The sequence below is a fragment of the Ahaetulla prasina genome, chromosome 1 (genome assembly GCF_028640845.1).
Source record: "Ahaetulla prasina isolate Xishuangbanna chromosome 1, ASM2864084v1, whole genome shotgun sequence".
Taxonomy (NCBI): Eukaryota; Metazoa; Chordata; class Lepidosauria; order Squamata; family Colubridae; genus Ahaetulla; species Ahaetulla prasina.
Window position 1 is genome coordinate 210,427,687 of NC_080539.1, and position 25,856 is coordinate 210,453,542.

General features: G+C 39.2%; 1 protein-coding gene across 2 annotated transcripts in view; it reads right to left on the bottom strand.

Annotated features, from left to right (window-relative positions):
* Positions 1 to 1,077: 1,077 nt before the first annotated feature.
* DNAJC10 (DnaJ heat shock protein family (Hsp40) member C10) overlaps positions 1,078 to 25,856 on the bottom strand; it is a 34,312-nt gene continuing 9,533 nt past the window's right edge. For both annotated transcript variants that reach the window (XM_058189302.1, XM_058189293.1), the window contains exons 6-24: positions 24,092 to 24,174; positions 23,381 to 23,512; positions 22,378 to 22,471; positions 22,001 to 22,078; positions 21,090 to 21,133; positions 20,650 to 20,787; positions 17,457 to 17,546; positions 16,508 to 16,621; positions 15,683 to 15,797; positions 13,930 to 14,057; positions 13,091 to 13,207; positions 11,977 to 12,078; positions 11,294 to 11,449; positions 8,474 to 8,607; positions 7,510 to 7,563; positions 6,808 to 6,955; positions 4,891 to 5,010; positions 3,331 to 3,444; positions 1,078 to 2,436 (exon numbers count right to left, since the gene is read on the bottom strand). In XM_058189302.1, coding sequence (XP_058045285.1) covers positions 2,425 to 2,436; positions 3,331 to 3,444; positions 4,891 to 5,010; positions 6,808 to 6,955; positions 7,510 to 7,563; positions 8,474 to 8,607; positions 11,294 to 11,449; positions 11,977 to 12,078; positions 13,091 to 13,207; positions 13,930 to 14,057; positions 15,683 to 15,797; positions 16,508 to 16,621; positions 17,457 to 17,546; positions 20,650 to 20,787; positions 21,090 to 21,133; positions 22,001 to 22,078; positions 22,378 to 22,471; positions 23,381 to 23,512; positions 24,092 to 24,174 — 1,973 coding nt within the window. In that variant the 3' untranslated portion in view covers positions 1,078 to 2,424. The remainder of the gene's footprint in view (positions 2,437 to 3,330; positions 3,445 to 4,890; positions 5,011 to 6,807; positions 6,956 to 7,509; positions 7,564 to 8,473; positions 8,608 to 11,293; positions 11,450 to 11,976; positions 12,079 to 13,090; positions 13,208 to 13,929; positions 14,058 to 15,682; positions 15,798 to 16,507; positions 16,622 to 17,456; positions 17,547 to 20,649; positions 20,788 to 21,089; positions 21,134 to 22,000; positions 22,079 to 22,377; positions 22,472 to 23,380; positions 23,513 to 24,091; positions 24,175 to 25,856) is intronic.

The window sequence follows — 25,856 nt, forward strand, 5'->3', positions numbered from 1 at the left end:
GCACCCAGGAACAGGTAAGGTATATATTTTCCCCCCAGACAAGTTGTTTTAGCTTTTGTGCCTTCACATATATTTGACTCCCAAAACCGTAGCCCATAATGGGCCCATCTCACAAATGAGTTCAGGCTACTTACATGAACACTTCTTCAAATACAAGCCCAATGAATCAAATATTTATTCTGTGTTTCTTCAATTGCTTGTTCTACTTCCAGTCTAGTATCCAAAAGTATGACTACATACTTAATCATTCAAGAATATAGGAGTGTTTTCCTACAGTGTAGAATCTTTGGCCTAGATTGTATCATCAAGGAGCTCAAAGGTAGGTAAGCCTAAGAGATCTTCCAAACCCTGTCATAAATCAAGTTTCCTTATTAGCAAAACCCATTCTCCTATACAGAAAATAATTTGCAAGTCACTTTCTAAGAGTAAAAGTAAATGGCAGGCAGCTTTTTCTCTCTCTTCCTGCAAGGTAGCATTTTAAAAGATTTTTTTACATTACTGAATCGTGCATCCCAAATAGGCTATATGAGAAACTGATGAATAAAAACTTTTATCAATAGATGTAGCCATTTTATCTATTATTTTCTATTACAGACCAAATCATATTCTTGTTTTGCTTTCTATTCATCAGCAATGTCTATAACCTTAGCCTTGGAAGAAGCATATCTGGAAATTTTATAACAAGATTTGCATTCCTAGCTCAGTTATCATTACATCTGGGTATGGATATTTCAGATTATGGAAGTACATATACCCTTCCTGATCCTTCCATATGCAGAAAAATATTACACATACAAGAAGTGAGTAACAATTAGGATGTGGTCACCAATAGTTGACCTCAACTTGATGGCAGATAATCAAAAAAGCTGTAAGTGTGAAAAGTGGTGTCCTTATCTTAAAACAACACTGTCTTGTGTCAAATCTTGTGTCAATATTAAACACCACACTTCATTTTTAAGCAAAGAAAGATTTTTTTTTCAAGTGGCTAGCAAGAGAATTGCAAGGAAAGATGTGAGAAAAGAAGTGAAATACGGACTTAAGAACCTGAAATAAGTTTCGTAATTTTATAGGTCTTGATCTGGCATCAGACGAGTATTTATTATACTGTAAGGGTATACATCAAGGACACTGTTCTCAATCCTTGAACAAGTCTAATAAGACTATCTCAAGTAGGTTCCCAATATTACAAGCTTCACAAAAGTTAACCATAACCATCAGTAAATGTTCGGAAGGCACTTGAAATATATATTTATGTTTTATAATTCTGCTTCTTAAGACATAGGAGTAGGCTGGCAACAAAGCACACTGTGCGTCTCAGACGCAGGTTTGACTATCCTGTTCTAAAAAAACAGAATAATTCTGCTGTGGCACAAACTGTAAAAAGGTGTACTCTGAACTGGAAAAATTCCATCCAGCTATATCTTCCTATGGGCTTGCTTTTTAAAATGTGTATCTGCTTTGATGTCAAAAGCTTTAAGCTGGTCTTCTATAGTTGCTTACCTGGAAACATGTTTTGCTGAAACCAATGAATTTCCATGCCAATATTATCTCCCTGTCGCTTCAAGTGATCATGACAGAAGCCACGATGGGTAATCCCTCTGTCCATTAATGTTCTTAGATATATTATTACCATCTGCAGAAGGAAACTCTTTAGCCTGGGATGAAAAACCAAACTGCTTTAGCTTGCAACACTGCAACCTTGTGCTTGTACTGCCAGCTGCTGAACTGAGCTCACTGTATGATCCTAGAGACAATGTCATTGCTCTTTGAACACTTACAGTGATGTTCCAGAAAATGTTCCACCAACCACCAAGCATGGTTTTCTCTTAGCTGCCATGCACTGAAATCTTCATGTAGTTGTTTGTGATGATCTGAGTGCTCTTCAACATAGTCTAGAAGTTGGGATAACTCATATTCTACATAAAGAGGGTCGAATGTTAAAGGGAATTGATTATTCCTAGATCTTTAGCTTACTCAGTGAATCCTTGACAAAGCGCACTAACAGTAAAACCGGAGTTCAGTCTTTTTCCCTCAGAGACGAAGAGATTTGCTTAGTCTTTCTATCTTGAAGAAAAGACTGTTCACCTGCCATCTTATTGAGGTTCTTTTTTCAACATAAGAAAAGACGATTCTCTAGAGTACGATTCGGAAGGTGGAAAGAAAAAAGAAAAAAACCCCCACTACCTATCAAGTCCCATGTCCACAATCAAAGAAGAACAGCCTTCCTGAGATGCAGTTAGGGTGCCAAACTGGTTGCTGGAGTTGACGTCTCTGTTACTAAATGTACACTTTGGATGATTCAGAGCATGTTCCTTAATAGTCATAGAAGATTCACGTGCCCAGGAATTTCAGTGCATTTCCTTTTCTTCTTGAGGAACATGATCTGATCAGACCACTGCTGCAGATTTGAATCCACTTCTTAATTTAGAGTTCATCCTGGTTTTCAGAAAAGGGAGGAAAAGAACAGAAAACACAACTGAGCGAGTAAAATACTGAGAAATTATTAATTCGTAGTCTCAGAAACCCAGCTTCCTCTGTTCTACCTGCTATAGGAATATCAGCTGTGTTACATCTTAAAGAGAGGAAAACTCTTTTCATTAGCTTTATATTAAATGTATTAAATATTTCCTAGTTGTTCAAAATTGGTCCCTTTCCTCTTTGGATTAAATCTTATGGCTCACTCTTTTTCCTGAACATATTGTTGTGTTATTTTGCAATGATCTCCCAGGGATTGCAAAGGACTCCCATATCAGATATTTGTTTACTACCACCTGTTTGGGCTGCAGTCCCATTCAAAGTCAGCCTTCTTAACTCCACCAATCTGCAAATATTTGAAATGATTCAGTCTCAACCGTGAAATGTTGAAATTGAAAAAGGAAAGGAAAGGAAATGTAAGAATGCCATCCTTTGGAAACAAAGTGGTTTTTTGTTCACAGGATGCATTTTTCCAGGCTTGAATTATATGGTATTTTTGCTTTTTGGCAGTTTCTCAAACCTGGCATGCATACAGCAACCCAAATTCCAGTCACCAAGGCCAACATATCTGGAGGGCATGAAGGAGGTGTTCATATTAGTAGTTGATCATCCAATAAGTTGGGACACCCAAATTTCAGTGATCTGATCAAATATTCTGAAAAGTTACTTTCAGGAGCAACTACTACCATATCTGAGCTGTAAATATTCAGGAAAATCTCTTCATTAACATCTAATCATCACACTGATTTTTTGCAGGCCAAATGTAGCAGCTCTAACAATTTCAAAGATACTGATGGTACAAGATAATAACATTAAGGTACGTTTCTGAAAAAAACCTTTTAAAATATTGCCCACCTTTTTTCTGGAAGATTGTTTTTTCTTTTTTTTAAGGCTTTCCACTTTCTCCATCAGTAGTTCGGCTATGACTTTTGCATCGTGACTTTCAATCTGCTCCCCCAAAATATTTTTCTTTAAAAACAAAGCAAGAAAGAATGATCAGCTCTGCTCAAGATACACGCACATACAGGAACAAACAGATTTACGGGTGGTTTAATAGTAATGTTTGGTGTTGCTTATGTAGGTAATGTATCAGTAGTGGGATTCAAATCCCATCGCTAATGGTTTGCTCATGGGTGCGTGCTCACTTGCGGGTAACGCTTCTGTGTATACGCAGAGACGTCCGGGCGGGTGGCTGGAGCCTCCCACCACCGCCACTAGTTCGCCTGAACCAAAGTGAACCGATAGAAACCCACCACTATAATGTATATGTAGGCTTGATACTGTTGTCTTTGGAAGAACAAAGTGATACATATAAATAAAGAATAGCTTAATATTTGGGCTTTTGTTCTGAGCTCCGAGCTTGGCAATTTGGTTGCAAAAGCTTTGTCGCCATTCGAGGAGACATCGTCAGTGAGCTTTGAATTGTGGTCATCTGTCAGCACACTGGACTTTAAATACCTTTTTATGTGATGCAAATTAGTGTAGATGTTGTTTGGCTACTTCTGAGTCATAGTAGCGGAACAAACAACATCCACACTAATTTGCATCACATAAAAAGGTATTTAAAGGCCAATGCTCTGACAGACAAGCACAATTCATAGCACACTGACGATGTCTCCTTGAATGCTGATGAAACGTTTGGAACCAAATTGCCAAGCTCGGAGCTCAGACCAACAGCCCAACTACCAACCCGAGCTACTTATATTCAAATATTCATAGTTTAATATTGAGAGATCAGGAGCAAGAAATCCCCCCTCCCCAACCTCTTTTTGGCTTACAGTACTTAAAAAGTGGGTTTATAATCAGTGAGTGAGGCTCTGCATATGACCAGGTACATTTTATTGGATGCATTTCTAAGATAACACAAGAAGATTCTTTTGGAACATATATCAATCTATACATACCGTATTTTTCAGAGTATAAGACGCACCATAGTATAAGACGCGCCTTAGTTTTTGGGGAGGAAAATAAGAAAAAAGCTGATTGGCAGGTGGATTGGCCTCCCAGAATAGACCCAATCAGCTGTTCCCAGAGGTGAATTTTAGCAACAGGTTCCTTGGTTGTGAGCTCTGTGCCTTGCTTTTTTTTCTGCCTCTGAAAGCCTCTGAAACAGCTTCAGAAAAAAAGCCTCTGAAGTTTTGTTTGGGGCTTTTTTTCTGAAGCTGTTTGGGAGCTTCTTTTCTGAAGCCTAGCTTCTGATGCTTTTTTCAGCCTCTGAAACCTCCGGGGCTACATTCGGAGTATAAGACGCACCCAGATTTTCACCCTCTTTTTTGGGGGAAAAAGGTGTGTCTTATACTCCGAAAAATACGGTATGTATTTTCTGAAAACAGTTGTAATAATGCCCATCCTATATCTATTTTAGCAAACCATGGTTTATTATACTCCTTGCAACTGCTGATATAGATGGCTTACCTTTGTTCCTTGATAAGGATAAAATTTAACTGTGGGATAGGCTCTGATGCCCGCAGATTGACACGTATGTGCATAGGCTTGGCAGTCAACTTTGCCAGCTTTCACTTTTCCTTTAACAGTCTTTAAAACGGGGGAAAAAGAAAAGGAGCTGCATGTTAAAGTCCATTAGCTTAACAATTAGTTTTACTACTAAGCAATTAGGTGAAAGCAGTTAACTTGCCATTCATTCATTCATTCATTCATTCATTCATTCATTCATTCATTCATTCATTCACTCACTCACTCACTCATTCATTCATTCATTCATTCATTCATTCATTCATTCAAGCTTTTATAACACTCCAGTCTCATAACTCTGTGCAGTTAATGCTCCTGTCATCCCAAATAACTGATTTTCTAACTAATCAGTTCTCAAGAGCTTCAAAATCAATGGATCTTGGTTCAGCCATTCTCAACTTTTTAGGCTGTTTCAAGGAAAGGAGAGAACTCCCACCCCACCCCAAAATGTAGCCCATTCCTCGTTTGAGGATTTGCCATAAGAGGATTTGTTTGTTTGGAATGATAAAGCAGTTCTAGCATTACTAATACGGACATAAATCAACCAAGCAGATCCTGGGAAAGCGGCCTTTGAACTATCTATTATACAATGAACTCCTGTGAGAAAGTCACACTCATGTGCTTGAGCGATTGAAACGGATTTTCAAAGTTCATGTTCAGACACTTTCTGTCCCACAAACCATCCCTGCTCATGATTGTCTCCTCGTCATTTTTTTATCCCACCTTTTTATATATATACACCATATAGACTTGTGGCTATATCTATTCACAGATAAGCTGATCTTGGCTTATCTGCACAAAAATACAGTAATTCAAGGTGGCAAAAATATTTCATACTCCTGCCTCCTATACTCCCCCCCAACAATCCTGTGAGATTAGTGGGGTTGAGAGAGTAACTGGTCCAAAACCACAAAATTAGCTTTCAAGGAAGGCCTAGATGTGACCGTCTTCTGGTTTCTAGGCCAGCACCTTAACCACCAAACCAAATAAGTCAATGAAGTTCCCCATTATTTTTTCTAGATGCTAATGGAAAATTTAGTTGCCAGAAAAGAACCATGCTTAGGTAAGTATATTGTCAACATTTCTATTTCTGACATAGACTCCATTTACTCTTTTGCTTCAACTGTCATTGCCAACTTTTGAGTTTTGAGAGACTATATTTGAAGTCATTGGTGCTCACTAATGACCTTAGCTAGATTGACATTACCTTGGTCTGTGATGGCGAACCTATGGCATGTGTGCCAGAGGTGGCATGCAGCGCCCACTTTGATGGCATGTGAGCCGTTGCCCCAGTTCAGCTCTGCTGCGTATGCGTGTGCGCCACCTGCCGGCCAGCTGGTCTTTGGGTCTCTGCTGTGCATGCGCAGGGTGTGTGTGCATATGTATGGGAGCCACGCACTCATATGTGGGGATGGGGGCATGCATGGGAACCGTGTGCGCATTGCATTTTGGGGGTCCAGGCGCATGTGTGCGCATTTGCACACACATGCACTTTGGGCATTTGGTCCGGAAAAGGTTAGCCATCACTGACCTAGGTGTTCATTGTGATATCAGGAGCACACACTCTGATGTTAGGAGCATCATGATGTTGCTCATCAGTGATGTTGCTCACTGTTAATGTCACCTATTTAAGTAACGAAACATCCACACACAAATAAGCAAGCTTAGAGAGCACCAAGGAGTCCACATTTCAACCCTGAGCTACATGTATTTTCTTCTACTGGAGACTATATTTGAATGAGAAAAATAATCTAGAGGTTAAAATGCTAGATATCCTGGTTGGGATATAATTTGGGGTCTAGATCAAGTAAATTCAATTGAACAAATATTTTCTGATGCTGGAAAACCATAAGAATTTACCTTTGCAAGTATCTCAAACTCTGGAGCAAAATTTTGGCAAGGGCCACACCAAGGCGCATAAAAGTCAATGACCCAATGCTCCTTTCCATTCAGAACTTTATCACTGAAGCTCTGAGGTGTCAGGTCCAGAGACACTTGAGGCAGATAACTAAAGAAACAGAAGAGCCATAGTGAAATCAACAATGAAGTTAGTACCTTCATGTGAAGGAGTTCAGAGAATCTCCGAGTGCAACAAACAACTCAATATTCTTAAAAGCAGAGATTCATGAAAGTTTATTTGATTGCACATTCATCATCATGAAGAGCACCTCCTGAAATATTGATCAGCCTGAGCTTCAGAAAAAAGTAACATTTTACTTTTGAGTGATTATAATCACTCAATTCTTAATTCTAATTAAGATTAATTAGAATTCCAGTTAAGATTAATTAGAATCTTAATAAAATTTTGAAGATCTCCAACTATTTAAATATTGAATCAACTCCAAAAATGTATTCATCAAAAGGAGCTAGGGTAGGCCAGAATTTCTGGTTTTAAAAGATGCATTATACACTTGCCTACAATATAATATGAAAAGCATTACTATAACCATTGCTGTAAGCTTCCATATTTCTAAAAATTCTTCGTTAGGCAAACTGATTTTTTTTAAGCCGAAAAAAGAAGTTCAATCAAGTTGTGAACAAAGGTAGAGCTAAGCAACTTACCCAAGTGTCCATCTTCGCAATGAATAGGCATCTCGATGCCAGCCATTGTAGCTACTGTTGAAAGGTATATATATATATAAAAAACAAAGTTACCTTTCTACTAAAAGATTCAGTTTCGAGAAGAGCTGCATAAAAATATCCTTACCCGGAATCTGACTAATAGTGCGCCCTCATCTGGCGTTTCTTACACAGTCATCCCTAATAGGTGCTATTAGGATCTATTTCACCCCAATTTATCTAAGCATCTTTTAAAGTCCCTACACTAGATTCTGTCACCACATCTCAAGGGCATGAATTCCACAAATGAGTAGTTAAATACAACTAAATAATAAAAATGGTGCAGAAAAAGATTTATTCCAAAGAATAACAAAGCACTACGCTAGGACACCTACATCACTATGCTCATTTAGCTTAGTTAATGGTGAGATCCACAATATGAATAGTGACATTTGAATGTAAGTCATATTCTACACCTGTTTTTTGATAAATATTTAGAAAGAGAGTGATCAAAGTACTACAGATGCTATTGTACAAATATTGAGCAACAGGACCTCAGAAACAAAAAAAAAAGATGTTTTGGAATACATAAGGTGCAAATATAGCACCTATATTCAATTCTTTAAAGGAGTTGTACACTTCCCCTGGATTGTGTTGTTGTATTCTGCAGCTGCTGTGCAATCCTGAAAAAGATGCAATGATGTAAGGAGTTGCAAGTAGCAGCTATATTTGCATTTCCAGCCATGCCAAATTACTAATACGCTTTCAGTTATGAAATAGTACACAATTGTAATGAATAAGGTTTAATCCAAATCACTGAATTTTATATTAGACCATCATTATTTTTCCAATCTACACAAATAAATACTTGTTCGGATCTTCAAAATACACCACACATACAAGCATTTTTAACTAAAGCATTTTTTGCATGAATGTAGACTGGAATAAGAACAACTGCATTACTCACTAGTGCTGATAAGAGGAAGCCGATTTTTGTGGGAACAGCCTGATTTCAGGATAGCCTTGAATATTTTCTTGATGACACAGAGAAAAATATTTTTGGCAGTCCACACTACCGACTACAATCAGTCCATTCAGCAACTAAAACAAAGGATTGGATTATTCTAGTTGAGTTGTAAAAATTGCTCCAATAAACCATCCAAACATAACTGCAATAAAAAAATTAAATATGTTTTTTTAAAGAAAACCTACCCAACTACCTTATTCAATAGCTTGTCATCTGAAGAGTTTGCTGAGAGTTTCTCCCCAGGCATGTACTCAGGGCTTGACTAGCAAGCAAGTATACTGGCATGAAATTTGGTAGTCTCCTTATCGTCCCTCTATAGATGGACTGTTTCAACTCACTCAACTTCCCTCCAATGTAACAGGAAACAAAGCCTGACAGATTTTATACAGCTTGAGGCTGTTCTTTGGCAGTGTCAGAATAAGTGGAAAGATACCTCTTTAACACCAGTACAACTAAGAACAACTTAAGACTACCTCACTCATAGGCAGGGTAAGAAATAAAAGCAACCTCTTGAGGACACAGCAAAAAAAGTAGCTGCCATGCATATTAGTGCCCCAATTACATACATATTAGAAAAGGCCCCCAGACTACCTTTATTTTTGCATGTTTTTCAGTTAAGATGCCACACTGGGTGTAAAAGGAAGAACATACACCCCTCTGCTTTTTCCAAAATGAAAAGCCTATGTCCTAGGTCAGTGATGGCTAACCTTTTTGTCATCACGTGCCAGGAGTGGGGTGGGTGGGGGATGGGTTGCGTGCACGCCCACACTCATAATTCTATGCGCCCCATCCCCGCGCATGCGATCCCCCCTCCTGCTCCCGGCACACGATAGCGTGGTAGGCCCGTTTCTCTCTCTCACTAGGCTCCAGAGCCTTTCTAGGAGTCTGGGGAGGGAGAAAACGGCCCTCCGGAGGCCAGAAACGGCCCATTTGCCAACTTCCAGTCCCACCTGAGCTCCAATATGGCTACGCGTGCCACCATATTCGCCATCATGGTCCTAGGTGGTGAATTTGAGTTTTTATATGTGTATAATGGTTATGGGGATGATAGTAAACCAAACCTTTAAGATCTCATTATGAAAACGAACTAAAGGATAAAATGGTAGTAATCGGATGAACTGTAGCTGATGTTCACCTAGCTAAGTTTTTCCAGTGAGTTCCGGTCCCAAATTTGCTTGTACAAAAGTTAAGGGAAAAAGCAATTTGGAGATGTTTCTTTTTAGCACCTTCCTGTTCCTAAAGACAATATTTTGCAATTGTAGTCAGCCAGCCAAGAAGTTATCATTTCCCCTGTGTTTGCATAAGTTAATGCTCTTTTTCTGGGTTTCTTTTCTCTGACATTCTGCGCCATGAATAGCAATGCATTATTCAAAATAACTGAGGAACTTAAACAGACCAGAGCCATAAATCAGATATGGAATTTCAATAATTTCAAAAGAAAAGCATAACCCTATTTAATGTCTGTTTTCACTGCATTTAAAAATCTGTGGCACTATTCCAATGAATTCGAACTAGGGAATTAGTTGCTTTGGAATATCGGTATCCGCTACAAAAATGTAATTCATAAGGGCAAGCAGGTAACCTGGACCCTGCTTATGTTCAAGTCTATTATCTATTATTACATACCCTTTTCTTCTTATGACAGAAAGGGAAGAAAATATTGAATGGACTAAATCAATAGCTGTCATGGCAAGCTTAAACTCAGATGAAGGAAACCAACATTGAACGGCCAGTTCCAGAACTACTGGACTAACTACTGCCTGAGGAGTTTCAGAGGAAGTAGAGCTGTATAGGCAAACCAGCAGGTACAGCTGCTGCTGATCTCTGAAGATCAGGACCCGAAGTTACCATCATTCGCCCCTCCAGTAGAAGGGCTTGCCATGTGGAGAGCAGAGTAAAGAAAGGAACATTACCCTTCTAAATGTGCGACACTGGGGTTGTTTTATTTAAGAGCGGCATGCTCAGGCCTCTCTGTTGGCAACAACTTTTTATTTACTCTGACTGTGTGAGCTTTGACTCCCAATTTGAATAGAATGGCTTGCCTTCAGAAGTAGTGGGTGCTCCATCACTGGAGGCTTTTAAGAAGAGACAGGACAGTGCCACTTGTCTGAAATGCTATAGGGTTTTCTGCTTCAGTAGAGGGTTGGGCTAGAAGGCCTCCAAGCAGTGGTGGGATTCAGCCAGTTCGCACCACTTCAGGAGAACCGCTTGTTAACTTTCTGAGCAGTTTGGCAAACTGGTTGTTGGAAGAAATCATTAGGGCAGAGAACCGGTTGTTAAATGACTTGAATCCCACCACTGCCTCCAAGGCTTCCATCTCTGTTATTCTGTCTTTGAGCTTGGACCCGGAACCGGATGATGAAGCTTCTACAACCCTTCGACTTCATTTGACCACTCTTGCACCTGCTCTTTTGGACTGGAACCTTAAGGCAAGCTTTTGGGGAACTTCTTTCCTCTGTTCTGGACATGTGTGCAGCTGCACTTGCATTTCCTTTTCCTCTTGTTTATATATTTGACAGATGTTATCAGTAAAGTTTGCAACCATCTCTCTAGGGGTTTGTGTAAGCTTCCCCTGGAACAGGACAGGAGTTCGTTTATCACAGACAAAAAGTTATGTAAAAAATTATGATAGACAAAGTATATTAAAATTAAATGTTATGGAACACTGAGGGAGTTTCTATGGATGGTATTTTTTTTGGGGGGGGGGGAAATGCTGTATACACTCTAAGACAACTTAAAATAAGCAATATTTGCTTTTACCCTTGCCATCTTCTTCCATTCTGGCATTAAAGCTTGGCATGGACCACACCACGGGGCATAAAAATCAACCACCCAGATTTCGTTATTCTTCCTTTTCTTCACTAGCTCAGCGAAGGTATCTGGTGTTAGGGATATCACTGAAGGGTTCATAAGATCCTGAAACACAGAATGGAAAAGGTTTAATGAGATTCCCTTTCAAATGTATCAACCCTCACCAACCACACCAAATGGGGCTAGGCAACATTTCCTCTGAGGGGATAGGTAGCACTTCTCATATCAAGGTTTAAAATTGGAAAAATGGGTGTCACACAGTTTACATTTCCTTCCTTGTAATTGCTTATTACCTTATGATTGTTTATATTTTACTTTTGATTATTTTAAATTATTTACTAAATATAATAATATATAATGCTTTTAATGTACCACAGCAACATTTGCAACGTTTTTTTAAATATAAAAGTTTCATTAAATGAATTTATGATCAAAATAAATTGCCATTTTTTTCCATACATATCTTACAGGCCAAAGAGTCTAACATATCCTTGAATTATTTCTGGCTTGTATACTTCAGGTTTTGTACAATGCTAACTGGACCATAGATGTTCTATTTGTTTTCCTGTAAAGCTGTTGAGACTCCTGTTGGATCGCAATGTGGTAGAAAATGTTAATAAATAAATAAATACCTCAATAAACTCTAAGATCTGTTCAGCTGAGTGATGTCCTCCATATTCATGCGTGTGAGACTGATTGAATACCACAGTGGTTGGATAAGCTCTAATGTTGTGCTATAAAAGATCATGAAGTAAAAGGTCTTGAGAAATGGCAGGAGCTAGGCCTCCTTTCATTCAGTACTTTCTTCTGAAAACTAAACCAAAGCACCCATATCCTATATCACTGCACTTATTTATTTTTTTAAAAAAAACCAGAAGTGAACAAAACACAGGTGTCAGATCCGATAAATATTAATCAGGTTAAAAAAAAGTTTTATTTTGCAATTGAATATATTTAAGTCCCAACAAACATGGATAAGACTACAGGTTCAAAGTTACACATTGTAATTCACAGAACATGATTTTAACTTCTGAGAAGTGCTTTGAACCTTTTTTTAAGAAGTAGAGTTTAACTTAAGGAAATAAACTTATTTTCTGATTATTAAGAACCAAACTCTTGAGCTTTTAACAGTAAATAAGCAATAGATTTGTCCAGAGATATCTGTTATCTGGATAGTCATCTCTATTATAAAGTTATAATTCTTTAAAATCAGGTAAACTATTCTGCCTACGTTCTATGCACTTTATTCTTTACTTTCAAGGTTTAAGGTTTTAGTAAACCTTAAAGTTTAAAAGTTGTAAGATCCTCAAAGAATTAGTGTGTCTGCGCATGTGCACGTGTATGTGTAGAAGACAGTCTTTCATATAAATAGATACTTTAAAAAAGCTGTAATTTCCCAATTCTCCCATCATGTGTTAATACCATGTTTCTCCGAAAATAAGACCTCCCCTGAAAATAAGCCCTTACCCAAGAATAAGCCTCCCCCCCAAATGCATAGGCAGCCAGTCCCCGCCATTTTCTCTGGTTAGGGTTAGGGAGACAGAGCTGGAAATCAGGTAAGACGGCAAAAGGAGCCCCGTCTTGCTCCACGGGCCCCAAAATAATAAGACCTCCCCGAAAATAAGGCCAAGCGCTTATTTCAGGGTTCAAAAAACATATAAGACAGTGTCTTATTTTCGGGGAAACACGGTATGTGTAAGCGTATGCCAGCGTAAGTGTATGCAAGTAATGTTACTTGGAACTTACCAAATTACAAATCCCTTCATGAACTGTACAATCCAATGTCCCAAACTTGAGTTGGCCATACAGATGCTTTGATGCTTTCCTCAGTTCTGGCAATAAAGCCCGGCAAGGAGGACACCACTAATATCAAAGAGAGAATGAAGGGGAAAAAAATCTCCCCAGTCATAGAGCACCACAATTTTTGGTTCTTTTTTGACCTATTGTTGTTGGTAATTACCTATTCGTACATAATCATTCCCTAGAGTTTAACTGGGAGGAATGCACAAATCTCTCTGGGCTTAGTTCTTTAAGGATGAATTTACTTCTATGCTTCAACATATACTCCTCCACTAGCTACATGGAAGTACTGTAATTCGCCCAAAATAAGACCGGGTCTTATTAATTTTTGCTACAAAAGACGCATCATGGCTTATTTTCCAGTTAGGTCTTATTTTGGGGGAAGTACAGTACTAAACGCCTCCGTCTGGTTGGCAATCTTAACTGGGGCTTATTTTTGGGGTAGGCCTTTTATTAGGAGCATCCTGAAAAATCATGCAAGGGCTTATTTTCCAATTGGGTCTTATTTTTGGGGAAACAGGGTATGGTGATGTACTTTTTTGTGTGTCTGCCTTCAAGTCAGTTGTGACTCCTTGTGACTCCCTGGATATGTCCTTGCAGTTTTTATGAGAAGATTTTCAGAAGGGCCCTGCCATTTGCCTTTTCCCTAGGGCTGAGAGAGAATACCTTGTCCAAGATCACCCAGCTGGCTTTATATTAAAAGTGGAACTAGAACTCACAGTGTCCTCGATTCTACCTTCATTACTTAACTACCACACAAAACTGGCTCTTGATGAAATACTTACAGGTGCAAAAAAATCAACAAGCCATGGTTCTTTCTCCTTGCCAGGAAAATTTTGAGGTCCAAGTGTAATGACGTGGGAATTCACGCTCTCCTTGGCAAAGGCCACTAAATCATATAGAATATTTTTCCCTTTAAAAGGAAACAAAAATAAGAGATGTGGTGTAGACAGCCACCTACTGTTCGTTCAACAAAAGACAGGCAAAAGTCAGATGAAGATGAGAAAGAGAGCTTCAAGTAAAAGAACATGCGTTCTGAGGAAGATTAATCAAGTTTGCAAAATCATTACTTCCCGAAAGGGAATTTAATGTTTCTTTTTAAAGAAGTCATAATAAATATAGCACTCCTAATGAAAGAAAGCAAGTCAATGCCACAAGTCAATTTGTCTAACGGAAGTATGTTTTAGAATGCAATTTTCATCATCAATATAAACCAGTATCTATAACAGACAGCCAGTGGTGGGATTCAAGTAATTTAACAACTGGTTCTCTGCCCTAATAATTTCTTCCAACAACCAGTTTGCCAAACTACTCAGAAGGTTAACAACCAGTTCTCCCGAAGTGGTGCGAACTGGCTGAATCCCACCACTGCAGACAGCTACTTAAGGAAAGCTACAATAGATGAATGATCCAGTATTGCGAGAAAGCCTCTTTCAATCACCCTGAGCTTAATTCCAAAAACCTTATGGAATAATCATCCCTGAATTCTACAGCATCCTAATTTTTTACTTAAAGTAGCAAAAATAAAATCAATTCTCTTTCTGGTGAACTGAGAGCAAAATTTGGGCTCCAGAAAACTCCACAAATGGGACAACAAACTAGGCACTGTGTTAAATCAATCAGAACCAAATCAATTTATGATGAATCTAAGGAATACCTATTAAATGGTATCCCATCTTCCACCAAATGAAAAACAGTCTTAGGGGAGCAAAACAAGCAAAAGGAAAAGATTGCTTATATTCATAGAAAAAAAATGAGAAAATTGGCCATTTTCACATTCAAAGGGCCACACATACCTCAAATTATTTTCCAAGCTGTGTTAAAAGCAAGCGGTTTAGAGAATGACAGCAAAGGAGGGAAGAGGTGATTAAGAATGGAAAAAATGACCAATATAGAAACAGCTGAAAACTCTCCTAGTCATATTTTTGCTTAACAATAGCAGTGTCCAAGATTGCTTTTGATGTATATCTTAAATATGACATTTGGTACATGCAGATTTTTATTTTCCCACTGTGGTTAGAGTGGTCAAACCTTTTGTTTTGGAAGCCATTTCCCGTTTCTATATATCACATTATTTTTAATATCAGAATGGATAGACCAAGCTTGTTGGCCCTTTTCCAAATATTTATGCGTATGTGTGGAGCTGTGTCATTAGTTAGTAAAGAATAAACCTGAGGTTTGGAGGTGGGGCTAAGGGTAGCAGGGTATGCCTTAATCTGCACAAGTTGTTATCACACAACCTTTGTGACTCCAGAATCCTAACTATTAAAAAAAAAAAACCTTCACGGAGGATTTCAATGGGTGTTGTAAAAGGGGGCGGGGGGAGCAGCAGACAATTCAACCCTTCCCTAAAGAAAGGTTATCAAATACCACAACATAATAAATCAGAAATAAGCGATCTACTCGTTTTGTATTTTGATTCCAATTGATTAGAATGTCAATGGCAAGGAACCCTGAAGCTACAGTTAAATATATCTGTAAAAACGAAATTGTCTATTGCAGTTATAAGTGTAAAATTTCTATATAAAAATTGTTTACCATGGTGGATTTCATAGTTATCCATTCCCCGTCCTTTAAAGACCACTACACATGGTTCATAAACATACAGACTGTTACAAATATTAGCAGCAGTAAGACAGTCAAACTTCCCAACCTGTGAAAGAAACAGATAAGTTTAAGGCAAATTTTCCACAAAATAAACATTCTACTTTCACTCTCATTTTTAAAACTAGTTTCCTTTTCTTGTTTGTCCATTTTTTCCTCAAGAGCTTTGTTGAGTAATAAATTTTTCTTCCTTCCTTCCTTCCTTCCTTCCCTTCCTTCTTTTTCTTTTCTTTCATTTTTTGCAAATGAGAGCATTGGTCAGTTCTGACATATTTTAGCCAATGGGCCTTAAATGCAATCAAAGCCTAGTTTTATACCAAGCATGCTCACACTGTTCTAGTGTGCAAGTTATGGTAGAATCTCAAATCTTGAGACTATCTTGCAACTTCATTATATTTTTCATTATAGAAGAAACATCCAGAGCTTTCTAATATTATTTCTGTGTGCTTCCAAATCTATCCCAACTTGAAAGGGGAAAGACTATTATTTTAGATGCTGACTCAGCACATGCTCTAAATCCTCAATGAAGGCACAAGTAGCTGCTGATTTTCAGTATGGGGAAAAAAGTTTAATTCAAGTCTTCCCAACTCAAGGATATATCTTTAAGAAAAGGGCATGGGTGACCAGATAGAGGTGGGAAGCAAGGGACTAAAAGAAAACAGCAGAAAGCTTCAAAATGATTAGGATTTGAAGAAAAAGGTACTACATAAAACAGTATTTTCTCTTTAAATCAAAGATTATTGAGCTTCACACACTTACTTGAATATTTTCAGCTTTAAGGAGAACACTTAGCTTCTTAAGGTCATGGGAATCTGACTTGCTGTTTTTGCCAAACTGAAAGAATATTAACCATCGATGGTGGGCCACGTGGTCCTTGGAAAAGGGAAAAGGCAAGGAAAAACAACTCAGGCTTTTTGAAGGAAAAACATATTAAACAGAGAATAGAGAAAGCGATCAAATAGATTAGCTGATTTTTCCCAGGTGTATATAACATGTCAAGTTATCTGTAGCTCCCCATATTATTTATTGTATGCATGTTTTCTCCCATTGAATAATCATAAATATGTATTTCTTCTTAACGCACAATGCAATTCTATGGAAGTTTTTTGAAATGTATATTTCTGTGGCGCCAAACGTATACACGGGTAAATGTGCTTTACTTACGCAGTATGTTGTATCAAACATATGGCATACCAAATTAAATAAATTTACCAATAATATGTTCATATTATTTGACTTTTCATTCAAAAGGGCAGTTTGAGCTTCCCAACCAAAACAGATTTTATTTTCTTCCCTGCTTTTTTACGTTCTGGTTTAAGCCAGGTGTATCACTAAACCTCAGGAGAAGGTCTGCACATTTTGTAGATGGAATGGGCCATACTGATGGCAGCAACAGAGTTGGAAACTCTGGTGAAGCCTCGAGACATGTGAGAGCCTAAGCAGTCTGTTTCAGGAGGGCAGAGGCAGAAACTTCCTGGTAACCTATGGCAGCAAGGAATTTACTGATATGTTTAAAAATGCTAGTGGGCCACACAAGGCCTTGTGTTGTACAGGCCTACTCTGCGGTTTAAAAGAAAACACGGCCCAGATTTAAGAAAAGAGAATTGGTATGACCTCTTAGGGAAAAAATGAGCGGATTTAGGGAACAAAAATAAAATAAAATAAATGTGTTGCAATGAAGAGAGAGATTGAAAGTTGAAATCGTTACCTCTAAAGTAGATGCCAGGATTGTATCGAAGTCTGGAAGGTGCTTCATGACTTCCAAATATATTTCTCTTGCATCTAAGGAGTTCAGGTGCTGAAAAGGGTGGAAAATCATCATATAAATGTTATTCAACTGTACAGTAGGTATTTTATTTACCATAATTTAATTGTTTGCAGTAATGTTTCAGTAATTTTTAATGCATTTCAGGAGCCATTTCTGCCCTCTCTTGAATAGACGAGATGAAGAAAAAAAATGTAACACTAAGAATAAAAAAAGTTTTATTTCGTTGCATAGCTTATATTTACTGCCACTTCCGATACCTTCTCATTCCTTAAAACATTTCAGTCTTCTTGAAATGATCCCAAGTTAGAGAGAACTTAGAAATGAGATAACTTTTTTCACTATGTATTCCTTCTTACCCTTACTTAGATTTAAGAATACACAAAGGAATTCTAGAGAGGAAAAGAACCCGATTATTTTTCAGAAGTGGTTTGCCACTGTCTCTTTCCTAGGGCTGAGAGAAACTGACCGGTCCAAGATCATCCAATTGGTTTTGTGCCTAAGACTAAAACTCAAGGTCTCCTGCTTTCTAGCCTGATGGTTTAAACGCTACATCAGTTACTCAGTATCTACGAATATTAATTATCCTAAATATTTATACTTTGTCCAACATTAGAAAAAGAATACAATAAATAGAATAAAGTGGTATAGTTAAGCACTGGACACTTTAGTATCTTCAGGACAATTAACTGCCAGAATGCAGTTATATGCTCTCTAAAGATGTAACAGAATAGCACTTAATCTTATATGCTGTCCCATTGTGTTTTGCAGCACTCTGTGGCTGGTTTACAATGCCAGCATATTGACTCCAACAATCTGGGTCCTCATTTTATCGACCTCAGAAACATGGAAGGCTGAGTCAACCTTGAGTTGGCCAGGATCGAACTCCTGGCAGTGGGCAGTCATCCTACAATACTGCATTCTAACCACTGCTCCACCAGGGCTCCAATTGATACCTTCCAAGTATGATCAATAAGAAATCTGAGCAGTGCAGCTAGCAGTATCATGGACAATGTTGCCTAGGGATTATGGTAGAACAGGGGTGTCCAAACTTGGCCCCTTGAAGAGTGGTGGACTTCAACTCCCAGAATTCACCAGCCAGCATGAGCTATAAATATGAGCAAGTTGCTGGCTGGGGAATTCTGTGAGTTGAAGTCCACCACTCTTCAAGAGGCCAAGTTTGGACATCCCTGGTTTAGAACAACATATTTCAAGGGTGCCAGATTGAATGAGTGTTCTTCAATACACAAAACTTTACTCATTCCCTAGAATGCCAACAATAGCCAAACACTTAAAATTTAACAAGTACCACCTGAGCATAAGCAAAATCCAGGAAAAAAAAATACTAAGGTATTTATTTTATTTTATTTTATTTTTTTATTTATTAGATTTTTATACCGCCCTTCTCCCGAAGGATTCAGGGCGGTTTACAGCCAAAATAAAAACAATAACAATGTACAATTAAAACAAAATTAAAAAACTTATTATATAATTGGCCGAAAATTTAAAAACATTGAAAATCTAAAAACCCTTAAAATTTATCTAAAAATTTAAAATTTAAAAATTTAAAATTTAAGCCAGCCCCGCGCGAGTAAATAAATACGTTTTCAGCTCGCGGCGAAAGGTCCGAAGGTCAGGCAATTGACGCAAGCCAGGGGGAAGTTCGTTCCAGAGGGTAGGAGCCCCCACAGAGAAGGATCTTACCCTGGGGACCGCAAGCCGACATTGCTTGGCGGACAGCACCCTGAGAAGTCCCTCTCTGTGTGAGCGTACGGGTTGGTGGGAGGCGTGAGGTAACAGTAGGCGGTCCCGTAAGTACCCAGGCCCTAAGCCATGGAGCGCTTTAAAGGTAGTAACCAAAACCTTAAAGTGTACCCGAAAGACCATAGGCAGCCAGTGCAGCCTGCGCAGTATTACCCGCGCAGCTGCATTCTGAACTAACTGGAGCCTCCGAGTGCACTTTAAGGGGAGCCCCATGTAGAGAGCATTGCAATAATCTAAGCAAGAGGTGACAAGAGCATGAGTGACCGTGCATAAGGCATCCCGATCAAGAAAGGGGTGCAACTGGCGAACCAGGCGAACCTGGTGAAAAGCTCTCCTGGAGACGGCCGTCAAATGATCTTCAAACGACAGCCGTCCATCCAGGAGAACACCCAAGTTGCGCACCCTTTCCATTGGGGCCAATGACTCGCCCCCAACAATCAGCTGCGGCTGCAGCTGACTGTATCGGGGTGCCGGCATCCACAGCCACTCCGTCTTGGAGGGATTGAGCTTGAGCCTGTTTCTCCCCATCCAGACCCGTACAGCTTCCAAACACCGGGATAGCACTTCAACAGCTTCGTTGGGGTGGCCCGGGGTGGAGAAGTACAGCTGCGTGTCATCAGCGTACAGTTGGTATCTCACCCCAAAGCCACTGATGATCTCACCCAGCGGCTTCATATAGATGTTGAACAGGAGAGGCGAGAGAATCGACCCGTGGCACCCCACAAGTAAGGCGCCTCGCGGTCGACCTCTGCCCCCCTGTCAACACCGTCTGCGACCGGTCAGAGAGATAGGAGAACCACCGGTAAACGGTGCTTCCCACTCCCAGACCCTCCAACCAGTGCAGCAAGATACCATGGTCGATGGTATCAAAAGCCGCTGAGAGATCTAATAGGACCAGGGCAGAGGAACACTCCCTGTCTCTGGCCCTCCAGAGATCATCCACCAATGTGACCAAAGCTGTCTCCGTACTATATCCGAGTCGGAAGCTGGACTGGAACGGGTCTAGATAGACAACTTCATCCAGGTATCGGGGTAGCTGCCATGCCACCACACTCTCTACAACCTTCACAACGAAGCGAAGGTTGGAGACCGGACGATAATTACCCAAAATAGCTGGGTCCAGGGAAGGCTTCTTGAGGAGGGGTCTCACTACCGCCTCTTTCAAGGCGGCAGGGAAAACCCCTTCCAACAAGGAAGCATTAATAATCCCCCGGAGCCAGCCTCGTGTCACCTCCTGTGTGGCCAGCACCAACCAGGAAGGGCACGGGTCCAGTAAACATGTGGTGGCGTGCAGCCTCCCCAATCCTTCATCACCTCCACCACCACCAACTATTCAGCGTACACAAAGGCAAACCAATGGTAAAACTCATACCAAAACACCTCCTTTCTCTTTATTAGTTAAGGTGGCTCCAGGTGGAAAATACGCTGTTGTGCTAGATGAGATATCCAAACTATCACAAAGCTCACCCTGGGTGGCACAGTCCATCCAGCCTACTTTAACCAGGCCTTCCTGTATCAAAAAACAAAAGAAAAATGAAAAACTGGAATCTAACAGAGATACATCACACATCTATTTGAATGACAGGCATATTTTGCCATTCAGTTTATGCTTCGTTTACAAAATAATTCCATCCCAGGGAGGGGTTAGAAATAATGGCCAAAACAAAGTTAACGTGAGATAAAGGACTCCAGTATGTATTTTGCTCTTTCCCACTGAAGTCAGTGAGATGAAGTGCTTTCCTTTGGGCCAAATTTCACTGGTGTATTTAATATTTTTTTTAAAAAAAATAAAAATAAAACACCAATGCTTACCAACATGCCAGCCAGTTTAAGGCGTGTTCGAGAAGTCAAACAATCTAGATAAATTACATTAAAATGAGTAAACATATTTTTAAAAAATATTATATTAATCTACACTAGCATTTCTCAACCTTGGCCATTTTAAAATGTGTGGACTTCAACTCCCAGATTTCCCAGTTAGTGCTGGCTGGGAAATTCTGGGAGTTGAAGTTCATACATTTGATTTACATATTTGTATGTCTATTCAAATACCATTGCACAGCTAAATATTCTTCGGGGAAAATTGTTAAGGTACATTTTCAGCACAAAGAGATTATACAATACATGGCATTGAATCCTATAAAAAATAGGAAAGATTTCTTCATGTGTCTCAACTGAACTACAGAACATACTAAATCAAGGCTGCAAAGCATCTAAATCATTTTCTGACTATCTATTGTAGTCCTATTTTTCCTTATTTAACATTATACACACACACCCCACCCAAAGCTTTGCAGGGAAGCACGAGGGCCTGGAATTCCATGTTTGGTTCCCTGCTTGGTTTGACACCAGGGTTGCTTCTTGCCCAACCAGGGAAGGAGGATGGATAACCTCCATCCCTCTGAAAAGATAATTTACAATCAAAGAGGAGGTCTAAAATTAACAAGAAAGGGCAAAGAAAATAGTAATGCAGATGAGATTTTAAAAATAGCTTTTCAAAAGACTTGTTAAAAAAGCAAAAGCCTACTCCTGCAGGATTATATTATCTAATTACAGAATGCTGCCTCTTGAAGTTCAAAATATATGAATGAAAACGAAATTAATTCCTGTCCTAGATGCAATTCTAAATATTTTCCTGCTTAGTTTCAATTTTAAGGTTTTTTTTGGCTGTTAGAAGAATTAAAATTTCTCATCCATTCTTTGATAAGTAAACATATATTTACCTCCTTGTTCAGTACAAAATGTAATTAACCAGCCAATACCAGAAGCAAATGCAGTTTCAACAGTGTTAACAAAATTTCCTAGGGAAAAAAAGAGGAAACTGGATTTAGGAATTTGCATCTATTGTTTTACTTATTCATAAGGCTTACATAGTATGATTCAGTTGTAACAGAACTTTAAAATATATTTTTTGTAAACATATTTTATAATTTATGAAAGAAACATATTTGTTTAAAATATAATCACCTATATTTGATCCAATAGTGAACTATTTATTTGTTTAACATCTACTCACTGTCCAAGACTCTGCTTTGGGTGATCTAACATAATAAATGCTAAAAGAAACACATATGCAATTTGAAAATAAATAAATGTTTACCTGCCCATAATTCTGTCACCGTGCTTGTGACATATTGCATGGCAAAATTTGTTAAACTCTCCTTTGATCTGTCACCATAAAATTTTACTGGATTCTAAAAAAGATTTGGAAAAGCATCCAATTTTAAAACAGTATTTTGTGGTCACACATATTAATCATTATTATTCTTGGGAACTTATTTATATCCTCGATCTTTGCTACAGAAAGTTTCTTTTTTGACTTTAGAAGTGGAATCTGGAATAGAAACTGAATACATAACATTATTACCTCATTGATACTATATTTCTTCTCCTAGTTGAAATACTATAAGGATCTACAAAATATGAACAGCTACGCCTAAGCAGAACAGAGCAACAACCTGTGCTATATCCTGTCCATTTAGGATAGATTTAGGATAGATTTGATGCTTTCTTTACAACTGGAAAAATCCGGGGTTTAAATTGCTTAGGCTTTTGGATTATGTAGGGCCTTTTCTTCCCATTTTCTGGAAGCAAGGAAAATACTCTTATCTCTGCTCAATAGAAAGGTTGAGGACAAACACTGTAAAAAAATTTGGGCAGCAGGATACCTTGTACCTCTTTCGTGCACTGCCTTAAGACTTTTGAGAATCAAAGTATAAACAGGCCTACTGTTTCGAGTTTCCTCCCATCATCAAATGCCTTCTATTAGGCTTCTTTCAAAAGAAAGCAATTCTAAATTCAACTGAAGACTGACAACTGAAGACTGGACAGAAAAAAAATATATCTGCGTATTCTGAGAAAATCTAAGACATCCTTCTCAGTTAAGAAATAAATTACTGGGGGAAAACAATCTTCCTTTCAATGTTGAGATACCCTCTCGCAATGTTTGGCCTTGAGGCTACACATCACCATGCAACTAAGATAAGCTTTGGCCCCAAGTCTCTAAGCCTTTTTTTCCTGCCAGAGATCCCGGAGTGTAGTGGAGTTGCTTCAAACGCTCCTCTATGGAATGGAATGGGATGCTAGGTTCTGTGCCTACTTACCATTCCACTTTTGAAGACGTAGAGGCTGGGGTAGCTATTGATTCCCTTATTCCGGCAAAGCATTCTGTTATCACCACAGTTGACGGCGCCAATGCGTATTAATCCATCCATTTCTTTAGCAAATTCTCTCCACTTCAAATGAGGAGAAAAAAAAAAGAGATTATTTTTCAGCCTTTTATCCCATTAGGAAATGCTTAAAAATGATATGATTTCAATATCTGTTCCCTTAATTGTAACTCAAATATAGCTTTGCTAGTATGGTTTACAAAAACCCACTTTTTCTTCTTAGGTTAACTGAATAATATCATCACACACACACACACACACCCCCCACTACCAAGCACATTCCTTATTCTTGTTCGACATCGCTGCATGCTCTCACAGACTGTCAAAGTGGCAGAATAATTTTTGATATGACTCCTAGCAGAACTGTTTCAGAAGAAATGGTGGCAGACTGCAAGACATTGCCTATATTCTTGCCAAAACATGCAATAGGGCTTCACATGGGCCAAACTGGAGACCATTGCATTGCAGAAATATAGTCCTGGTCCATGCCAGAAGGATGTAGCTTCTTCTTATTCTCATGCCACAAGGAAAGTCTTCATTTCCCCCCTCAATCAGCCCTCTAGGATTCTATCCTCACGTACACATACACACACAAAGAAACAGGGACATAAATTTAATGACAACACACCTACAGTGGCAACCTACCGTGGGTGCTAAATCATGGCAATGTGAACATCGAGGAGAATAGAAATTTACAAACCACAGTTCTCCAGAACCAACAGCAGCATCTATTAAAAAAGAAAGAATGATGAAGAAAAACGTTATTTCCAGGCAAACATAATGGGAGGGAAGCGGGAGCACGAGGATGAGCCTAGTCTTCACCTAAACCAATATCCTCCAACTGAGTAGGAACTTTTCATGCCTTCCAGTCAACATGCTGCTGGTCTAGAGGTGATGGGAATTGAAGGAAAACGTATGTGGAAGGAATTGGAGTATCTTTGTAGCCCATCAAAATTGGGGGAGGATGATATACTTACAGAGGGGTGTCAAACACAAACCCGTTGTGGGCCGCATCGTGATTTTGTTTGCCCTTGCGGTGGGGTGGGTGTGGCCTGGTTGTTGTGGCCAATTGGGTGGGCATGGCTGGGCCCAGGGCAGCAGGGGCCGGCCCTTCGCTGTTTTCAGGATGGCCCACAAGCCAGCTCTGTGGCCTATTGTGGGCTGAATTCAGGCCCACGTGTTTGACATCCCTGGCTTACAGTAAATAAATTACTTTAAAAGGTCTTAAAATGAGACTGAAACTTGCAAGTTCCAGCTGAACAACAACTCCCATCCTCCACAGTTCTTCGCCTTGTTGGTTGGGAAAGAACTAGATTCCCTCCCCTAATTTAAAACACATGATACATGCCTAATTACCGTAGATTTAAAGATAACCAGACCAGCAAAATCTAACACCTACACTGAAAGTTAGCCTGCATTAGAAACATTAATAAGAAATAATAAAGAGAGTGGAGCCTTTGTTTTTAAACCTTCCTTGGAGGTCCTCAAACCTGGGTACTTTTGAAAACTAAATGCTGGATTTGGCAGAGCCTGCTACAGTTCAATTAACTATTCTGATACCATTAAGTAAATCAGTGAGGAAATCCAAATTGTTTTACTACTGGTTCTGTGCGCATGGCTTGGTGGGCATGGCAGGGGAAGGATACTGCAAAATCTCCATTCCCACCACATTCCAGGGGAAGGATACTGTAAAATCCCCTTTCCCTCCTCACTCCTGGAAGAAGGATATTGCAAAATCTCCATTTCCACCACACTCTGGGGCCAGCCAGAGGTGGTATGTGCCAGTTCTCTGAACGGCACAAAATTTCCGCTACTGGTTCGCCGAATTGCTCAAAATTTCTGCTACCGGTTCTCCAGAACCTGTCAGAACCTGCTGGATTTCACCCCTGAGGTAAACTGCCTGAAACACGGGTGTTCTTAATGCTACAAAAATGGTTTGAGAACATTCCACCAACTCCATGGAGGACTGAAGTTCTTTTCCCTAGTTTCCCCTTTGAATAAAAGTTGACGGGAACCTTGCTCTTTAAAAGTGGAACTGCACTTCCTGGACCAAAGGAAGGAATATATTGATAACGCCTGCCATCTCAATTATAGTTGCCCAGCAACAGAGAATATTTTGGCATCCCACTTCTTTCAAACGCATCATGCCAATTTATGAATCTCAGGAATATATGGTCACTTAAAAGTTAACTTAAGATGCATACCATAATCATTTGGCAGGGCAAAAACAGAAACAAAGGGAAAGAATTAATATTAATATGTCTACTGTAGGATGAAAACAGATTTATGAGGATAAGAGCGTGAAGTATGAGCTTAGTGGTTAAGATATTGGCCTAAAAGCAGGGAGACCAATGTTTAAGTCCAGGCTCAGTGACAGTAGCTTGACTGTTTCCAGACTTTCTCTGTCTAC